Genomic DNA, 9,543 nt, shown 5'->3' on the forward strand with positions numbered 1-9,543 from the left:
CCCGTTCCTCCTTTTGCCACATGGACCACACAGCTCTGGCTGGCTGGGAAATGAGCAAGATGTGACCAGCAGCAGGTCAGCCTCTCTCTGGGGTCTAGCTGCACCATCTGTAGAATGAGAGAGTCAGACTTTAGATCTGCAGCTGGTCTTCTCAGCACATGCTACTTACTCTGGTCCCCTAAACTCTGTCCTCCACAAGCAGTGCTCAGAGGAGACAGAAGACTCACATTTGATGTCTTCTTTTGGAATCCAAAGCAATTTTTTTTGAGATAGGGTCTCCCCATGTACCCCAGGCTGGCCTCCAGCCCTCCATCTCCTGAGTGCTAGTACCACAGGCAAGTGCCACCACACCCAGCTTGTCAAGTGTCCTTGACTGTTCAACAGAAGCTCTGCTTTAGATTATTTCCTATAACAATCGTGCCCAGAGCATCTCAGCTGCATTCACTCCCTGGGTATTATTTTGTGTGCCTGCTCTGTGCTAGGTATTGTTTTACATGCTGGGGCCCCAACAGAAAGAAAAAGAGTCAGGGAAAAAATTCCAGCTGTCATAGTTACTGCCCAGCTCCCTTGACTGAGACAAGGTAGCTGCTTGACAGGTACTGTCACCTAGCATGGAATATTTGGCTTCCTAGGCTGTGTAAGTCTGATTGCTGGTCACCTCTCTCCAGGGAGTTGCAGGACAGTCTCTTGATTTTCAAAGGGAAATGCAAGAGCATGCACACCCCAGTAGAGATGCTGCTGGTCCCGGGGTTTAACCTGGTTCTGCAAGCCTGTGCACTTGTGCGCTTGTGCACCTGTGCTAAGTGCTGCAGGAAGCGGCAGGTTGCTGTGGCTTCTGCTCCCCTGAAGTTTAAAACCACTCACCCACTTGCTCTCAGTGACCTTGAACACAGCCCTTCCTCTCTCGGAGCTTCAGAGCCTTGAGAGTTTCTCGAGGCTAAGACATAAAGAGATCAATCTGAACTCTGAAGAGACTTGCTAGCTTCGTCGTCTTGGATGTGTGGTTACAAGATCTTGTGCAGCTCAACTCCTGACAGGTGAAAGGTGCTAACTCACCCTCTGCTCTTCATCACTGCCTCGAAGAGAGACCAAGTGGGAATGGCTGAGGCATTTGAGGCTCTTGTGAGCAGACTCTGCTCTGCTCGCCTGCCTCATGTGAGCCGCATGCTTCAGTCTGGTCAGAGCATTTCCATCCTTAGATGACGTCTCCACCATCCAGGCTCATCCCTCTTCCTGTGAGAGGCCTTTGGGCTGCACTGGCCTTTCTCATCCACTCTTCTAGCCTCAGTTTGCACACCTCTGCGTGGCTGCCTCACAGGAGTCTGGCCACCCTGATAACAGGATACTTACTTGCCTGTTAGCAGGTGTGTTTCACTCTGAATTGTACACCCCCCCCCCTTACTCTCCCCTTCTGACTAGACTATTGAATAGTGAGCTATTGAAGTGAAAGGGATATATCCAATTTGTCACTGTCACCCTCCAGTGTCCTGTTCCCAAGACGACCAGTGATTGCCATCCCAACTGAACTATGTGTAGAGATGGCTGCTCTCACTGTGCCCTGTATACTGTTCTCTGATATGAACACTCCTCCCCACCCCCCAAAGATGTAGCCATTGAGATTTGCTAGAAGAGTCTGTTGGGGAGTGGCAGTCTCCTACCTAGGGAACAGCTACTTTTTCTCGGGGGGGGGGGGGTGCACATCAGGAACATGGTGGGCTTCATCACAGTGTAAGGGGCTGCTCATGACATCTCAGGGCTATGAGAACTAATCCAATCTAAGTGGAGAAAATACCATGGTGCCAGGTATTTTGGCTTTGACCTAGAACTGGGCACATGATGGGTCACCAGGAGCATCAGTCAGGATGTGCCGGATTATGCTGCAGTAACACACAACCTCATAACTTTAGCTAGCTTAACATGACAGGCATGTCTTCTTAATACATATACAAGGTAGATTTCAGAGGGCTTTCTTTAGAGGCTGGCTCATGGGGACCTCTGCCACTTGGGACATCACCAGTTATGGCTGGGAAAGGACACACTGGAACCATCTCCACCAGCAGTTAAATGCGCAGACCAAGAAGTATGACACACTGTGTACATCTACCCACAAACCACTGGGCCTGTGTAGTCCCAACACATGCTCAGAAGGGAGAGAACCAGTGAGGTTATTGCACATCAGTACTACATCTGGGCACCTTGGCATCTCATGGCACATTTTTTTTTGAGCTGAGGATCGAACCTCTACTTTCATTCTGTCTAACAACGCGTGGACACAGAAAAAGCATGCCTAGGTCCTGGAATGGAAGGGAAGAGACCTGGGTTCGATCTCTGGCTTTTGTTCCCATTCTGCTGTGGGACCTGAACCAAGTTCCTCCAACTCAGAAATGAAGCCATTCAACTAGGTGATCTCTGGTACTCTGTAACCTCCCAAACAGCCCCTCACTTTGTTCCAGAAACTTCTAACCCTGTGATCTGGCAGACTAGTGTTACTTTGCAAGGCAAATATCACATAAGTTTCACTGCTGGTGAATCTAATGGTCATCACTTAATTCTTAAAAATGCGGGCTTCAAAAATTATTTTCATAGAAATAAAGGGACATAATAAATAAAAAGGCCCATTCTGTAAAATGTCTGGATTTGGGATTTCTGCTTTGCCATTTCCACCACTGCCATGTGAGAGGGTAGTGAGAGGGGCCTTGGAATCAGGCTGTCCTGGGCTCACACTCAGCTTTGCCAATTGCTAGCATGTCCTCTCCTGCCCCCACAGGTTTTTGTTGTTGTGGTTGTTTGGTTTCTTGGTGTGTGTATGTGTGCATGTGCACCTTCGTGTGTGTGTGTGTGTGTGTGTGTGTGTGTGTGTGTGTGTGTGTGCGCGCGCGCTTATTTGTTTGAGACGGGGCTATTGACTGGCCTGGAACTTGCTGTATTGACCAGGTTAGCCTTAAATTCAAGACAATCCTCCTGCCCCTGTCTCCCAATCTTGGATTGCAAATGTGCACCACCATGTTCTGTTTGCTAACTGTTTTTTGAGCCTCGGTTTCCTTACCTGTCATAAAGTAGTGCTTCCTTGCAAATGGTGATAGTTTCGGAATGCATGAGGTGCAGTAAAGCTGTTAGTTCAGATTCTGACTTGTGGTAAATATTCAGTGAGTGTGGATATTATTACTGTCATGTAATAGGTACTTTAGCTTTTAAAGGTCTTGAAGAAGGGTTACTGTAAATAGCATGCAGATGAATTCCTTACCATGGGCAGACTGATGCAGTGGTGTAAGAATAGGTGGGGGTCTGGAGTCATGCTAGCTGACCTGAAGCTTGCGGGAACTGGTTGGGTAGTAGTCCTGAGTTCCTAACTAGCAGGTGCGATGTGTGACGGTGGGTCAGGCTGAGGGGCCCCAAGGATCAGCGTCCTGATCCCCTGCCACACAGCCCGCCTGCTCCCTTTCTAGGGACCACATGGTCCCTGCCCAATTTAAAGTTCAGCTCTACAAGCTCACAAACTTTCGGCTTTGCCTGCTGAGGGACTCAGGCTCCTGGGACTCCAGATTCCTCGCCCTGTCCCAAGAGGTCCCTGCTAATGTGAGGTGGACAGAGAAGGTTGTGCCTTGTTGTAGTCTTACTCTTGCATGCCACAGGCTCTAGGGTGGGGCGGTCCTTTACTAGGCCTGGGCACCTGCATTGGAAAATTGTTATCTCTTCTGTGATTGCTGTATGGTCTTGGATCCATCCATCCATCCATCCATCCATCCATCCATCCATCCATCCATCCAGCTTTGAGGAAGGCTACTTACTGGGGGAGGTATGAGACCCCCCAAATGCATGTAAGGGTTTTTTAAATGCTCACCTCAGGCACGTGAATTTTTATAGATTTCTCCCTTCTTTTCCTGGCCTTTTACAACAAAGATGCTATCTACAATTTAGATACTAAAATACAGCTATAAAAAAAGACAGTAGAATCTATAATTTCTCATGCTATGCCATGATGTATCTTCTGGGATTTTACCAGGAATACAAGTCAAAGCAATGATTAGCTCTGATTTTCTATCTGCCTCTGGAACGGTCCAGGTCTGTTTGCTGCCTGGGAGATACTTGAACCCAACAGGTCTGAGACCCAGGATTGGTGTCTCCTCAGCCCCGCCTGCTGCTCTTGTCTTCTGCACCACAGTAGATGGTGGTAGCATCTCTATCCACCTGAGAAATCCCCTGAAGCCCATGGTCTTCCCTCTCCCTCACCCACTTCTGCGATGCCGAATAGCACAGGTAAATCACATCTATCATCCCGCACATCTCCTCCTCCTGGACATCCTGCTCAGGCCTGTCCCTAACAGCATTTCTGTCCCACCCTCCTCTCTCAGCTCACATGGCTGAGGCTGCATCACCAGCCTCCTCCCTTCTGCCCCACGGGAGCCCATTGACTCTGGAGCAAGATGACCTTCCACCTCCTAAAAAGAATACCGTCATTTCTCAGGTCCAAGGTCCTATTTATTTAGAAATATTGAACAATATTGAAAAAGCCAGGAGAACAGTAGTTACCTGTAACCCATTGCCTAGAAAGGAAGCAATTGTTATGAACATCTCATTGCAGTTTTCCGGAATTTTCTACAGACTTAGTCATATACCCATGAGACGAAGTTAAAGAGTAAGATTAGGGAGGCCTTGAATGCGATGCTTCCTGGTCTGCCTTTCCCCGCTCCTGTTAATTACATTGTGATAATTTCCTGTCATCCAGTATTTCTCAAAAATGTTTCCTGTGTCTGTGTTGCATCCCACCATTGAACTCCACCCAGATTTATTTAATTCTTTTTTAATTGGACATCAAGATTGCAATATTTTTTTGTACTATGTATTAATGTGTTTTGTGCTATAATTAGTATTCTTATATATAAATCTTTAACTGTGTCCTAGTGTGTGTGTGTGTGTGTGTGTGTGTGTGTGTGTGTGTGTGTGTGTGAAGGCATCTCATGTAGCCCAGGCTGATCTCAAACTCCCTATATGGTTGAGGAGTACCTTTAACCTCTGATCTTTCTGTCTCTGTCTCCTAAGTGCTAAGATCACAGGCATGCACCACCATGCCCTGTGTTTGCCCTTCATTTATTCCCTTAAACTAGATTTCCAGAAATGACAGTGTTAAAAGATCTGCAAGTTTTTAAGGTCCCTGGTTCATCTTCCCACTTACTGTACAAGAAGTTCATACTGATTTATTACCGCTCTTTATTTAACAATAGGCGCAAGATGAGGAGAAGCCGATTCACTAGGTGTGTAAGGGAAGATGGCATCCTGTCGGTGACTGAGTGAAAAGTAGTCTGGCCTGATTGCTGCCAGCCCCACTCATGCATGCTCAGTAGGTATCCAAGAGCAGTGGTACCTTCCCCTTGGGCCTCTGCTCATGTCAGCTGTGGTGGGGAGATGAAGCCCACCCAGCATTGCAAACAGCGGCTTGAGGAACCTCCACTTGGGTAAAATTGAATCGTTGGCTACACCACAGAAAAAAAATCAGCAAAAGTCAAAGACACGGAGGGAGAAAGGATGTACAATGAAGTGGGTATACTTAGCTGTCTTTACAATGGATACATAAATTTTTGTCACATTGCTTAAAGGATGTAATTTATAGCTGGGTGTAGTGCTGTGAACCTCTAACCCCAGCACCCAGGAGGCAGAAGTAGGCAGATCACTATGAATTTGAGGCCAGTCTGATCTGTATAGTGAGTTCCAGGCCAAGAGACCTTGTCAAAAAAAAAAAAAAAAAAAAAAGAATAAAAACAAATAATGTAATTTATAAAACTTAAGGATTAAGCAAAATTTGAAAGTAAAAGTATATGATTAAAACAATATTTATTTTTGTTTTATGTGTATGAATGTTAGCCTGCTTGTCTGTATGTGCACCAGGTGTGTGCAGTATCCATGGAGGCCAGAAGAGGGCATCGCATCCCCTGGACCTGATGTTACAGCCAGTTGTGAGTGGCAATGTGTGTGCGTCCTCTGCAGGAACAATAAATGCTCTTAACTGCTGAGCCATCCTTCTAGTTCTTATTTCTCATCCTCAAGTATTTCCTTTGTAAATGAAGTGTAAGGTCTACTATTTAGATGTAGAGATGAGATGGGAATGCTAACACAGTTAAGCTCAAGGCACAGACATTTTGGCCCTAAGTAAGTAGAGTTCTTCTTGATCGTTCCGAGGTTAGCTTTTTTTTTTTTTTTTTGAGGCAGGGTTTCTCTATGTAACCTCTCTCTCTTGGCTATCCTGGAACTTGCTTTGTAGACCAGGCTAGCCTCGAACTCACAGAGAGCCTCCCGAATGCCAGAATTAAAGGTGTGTGCCACCACTGCCCAGCTTGAGTTCTTGATTGTTTTGAACATCCTGTTTGAGATGTCTTTAGGAAAATGAGTACCGCCTCTGCAGGCAGTCTGGGTTTTATCAGTTATGTTGAAGTTTCTGACTCTTGGCCAGCCAGACATGCAAACTAGATCCCAAGGGGAGTGGCTTCTGTCTCTTGCCCTGCTCTTTAATTTCCTTCCTCTTTCTAGCCTGGCTCGCTGAGAGTCCCAGGGGAAGGAGGCAGCCCCAGTAGGGGAACAGAGGGCTTGCATGGGGCTGTGGTGGCCTGCAGCCAGCTAGCAGGAGGGCCTGACCGCTGCTTGGAGGTCAGGCCTAGCTCACTATGGTCTAGATGATGCCTGTCACAGAGGCCGGGGTGAGTGGGGAGTGAGTGGATGTGTGTCTCCTTCGTATGCTCGTAAGCTCTCAGAAAGGGAAACTGGCCAGGCTGAGCAGCCAGCAGGGACAGGGATGGGGTGATGAGGGTACCCCAGATGAGGCAGGAATACCGGAAGCTGCAGCTGCTGTTGGGTGGGGTTGAAGAGGAACCTCAGCTTAAGGTTGCTCTGGGTGGGTGGTGTCCTGGGCTCCTGTATTTCTGGAGCCTCTCCCGCCGTCTCCCAGAGCACTAGGCCTTGCCTAACCTCTATGGACTTCATCTCAGCTCTGTTCAGATTTGGGAAGGATCCTATGTTACCATGAGTGTCTCTACATTTTCATGTTCACGTACGCACTTCATACAGATGTAGGATGTGATGTTGGCTGCTCTTGGTAGAATATTGGAAACCAAGGACACAGAAGGGACATGATGACAGGAGCGAATGTGTGTGGGCCTCAAGGGACAGGGAGCCCACATGCACATGGGGTGTGTGCCGGGAAGAACTGCCTCACAGGAAGGCCACCAGAAGAGCTTGGGGGTGGCGGTGTGGGGAAGGGTGAGGCTGGTGTGTGGGGCTATGAGGCGGGAGAGTGTGAGGAGAGGGCTGGGAGCTAGGCAGTCAGGTAGGCAGCTGTGAGAACCAGCTGAAGAGCATCTGCTTCATCTTGGGAGCCGTGAAGAGCCATTTATGGATGTCAGTCAGGAAAGTGATACACTCTTAAGTGGTTCTTAAAATGTCCCTCCCGATGCCCCACTGAAGAGAGACTCAAGAAGTCAGTTCTAATGACTAATATCTATTTATTTATTTGAGACTGGGTCTCACTATGTAGCACAGGCTGACATCAGATTTACCATTCTCCTGCCTCAGCCTCACAAATGCTGGTATTATAGGTGTGAGCCATAGCACCCAGCCAAAGTCTTGTGAGATCATCCCAGAGGCCCAGAGGCAGATGCTGGGTACTAGGACAGGGCAGGAGCAGAAGGTGAGTAGTTCTGTGTCAGGATTAGTGGGACTTGGTGCTGTGTCTTTGGAGTGGAGGGCCTCATAGTTCTATGCTCTGCCTTGCAGTGGTATTGACATATGATGACCCACACAAGCCAAGATCCCCTACCCATGCAAAGCCCTGCCTTCCCTCACCTACAGGCCCATCTACTGCCCCACACTTTCCTGGCGGCCTCCTTCACCTCCTTGTTCCTCAGGCTGTAGATGATGGGGTTCAACATGGGTGTGACCACAGCGTAGAGGACTGTGAAGACCTGGTCAGAGATACGGGCCTCCTTGCTCTTGGGTTTCATGTACATGAAGATGATGGTGCTATAGAAGAGAAGGACCACAGCCAGGTGTGCGGAGCAGGTGGAGAAGGCTTTACGGCGTCCAGTGGCTGAGGGCACCCTCAGGATGGTGGCCAGGATTAGCATGTAGGACAGGCATATGAGGGTCAAGGGTACAGGCAGGAGGAGGATGGCACCCACCAGCAGGAAGGCATCGCTGACAGCCGTGTCCCCACAGGCCAGCTTCAGCACAGCCAGGATCTCGCAGGTGAAGTGTCTGATCACATGGTGGCCGCAGAAGGGTAGCCTCATGGCAATGACTGTTTCTGTCACCGACTTGAAGAGGCAGAGTACCCAGGAGGCTCCTGCCAGCATCAAGCAGAGCCTGTGGCTCATGAGCACAGGGTACCTGAGTGGTTGGCAAATGGCCAGGTAGCGGTCATAGGCCATGATGGCAAGCAGCAGGCACTCTGTGGAGCCCGTGGAAAGGCTCAAACACATCTGGATAGCACAGCCAGTAAAGGAGATGGTCTTCCGGGATGATAGGAGGTGGACCAGCATCAAGGGCACAAAAGTAGATGTGTAGCAGATGTCCAAAATGGAAAGATTACCCAGAAAAAAGTACATGGGCGTGTGTAGGCGGGCATCCAAGATGCTCACGGCCACAATGGCAGCGTTCCCCAGCAGGGTCACCAGGTACATAGCTGAGCACAGAGGAAAGAGTAGGTGCTCGAGGGCTGGGTAGCCAGAAAACCCCTTCAAGATGAACTCAGAGGCTGCTGTTTTATTGCTGGTATCCATGCTGCAAAGTTTAGCTTCCACACAGTGGGGCGGAAGGTGCAGGGCAGTGGGACCTCAGGGGTAGCTAAGGTCTTTTCCAGCTGGGACACACTTTCTGGGACTCTGGGGCCGTCTCCTCACCCTCTGTAGGCTTCAGTACATCCATGTGAGAAGCGAGGATGGTTTAGAACAGCGTTTTCCTAAGTAAGAGGGTGTTCCTGGAGGTGTGAAGGGGCAGTCTGAAGAATCACTGTGAGCCAGTGCTGAGTGAGAAATGAAGGTCTTTACTGAAGGACTCACCAAAGCCTTTAATCGGCTGGTGTTTACCAAAAGCAATGTCGATTATGTGCTCCCAAACTTACCTGACCCTAGCTCCCCTTTCCCACCCCTTAGCCTATCACGGACAAATGATCTACGAACTGAGTTCGGGAGCTGAGGAGCTGGATCGGAGGTTCTCAAACTTGAGCACTCACTGGACTTTCTTCGAAGGCTGTCAAAACACAGCTCGTTTTCCTCCCAGAGTTTCTGGCTTAGGGGATCTGTGTGCTGCTGCTGCTGCTGCTCTGATGACCCAGGCAGGATTGTCCTCCTGGCTTTGCCGCAGCCTCTGAGCCGTGGCTTACACTCTTCCCACTATCTGGAATGTCCTCATTTATCCCTCAGCTCAAGTAGTCTCATTTGTCTCTTCAGACCAGCTCTGGTCTCCCTGCACTCTATGCTCTGTCTTGGGTGGATGTCCTGTGTGTGTATGTGGGGGGGGGGGCAGGAGGAGCGCCCGCAGAGGGAGGGGGAGGGGCTG

At 49.0% G+C, this 9,543-nt stretch overlaps 1 protein-coding gene across 1 annotated transcript; it reads right to left on the reverse strand.

Moving 5' to 3' along the window:
* Nucleotides 1-7,826: 7,826 nt before the first annotated feature.
* LOC118577037 (olfactory receptor 13J1-like) lies at nt 7,827-8,765 on the reverse strand. Its single transcript, XM_036177017.1, has one exon. It carries the CDS (start codon nt 8,763-8,765, stop codon nt 7,827-7,829), a length of 939 nt encoding a protein of 312 aa, XP_036032910.1.
* Nucleotides 8,766-9,543: the final 778 nt, after the last annotated feature.

The sequence above is a fragment of the Onychomys torridus genome, chromosome 2 (assembly GCF_903995425.1).
Source record: "Onychomys torridus chromosome 2, mOncTor1.1, whole genome shotgun sequence".
Classification (NCBI taxonomy): domain Eukaryota; kingdom Metazoa; phylum Chordata; class Mammalia; order Rodentia; family Cricetidae; genus Onychomys; species Onychomys torridus.

Bases quoted from the DNA above. Each gene is read 5' to 3' on its own strand.
- LOC118577037 (XM_036177017.1), bottom strand. From the start codon at position 8,765: ATGGATACCAGCAATAAAACAGCAGCCTCTGAGTTCATCTTGAAGGGG.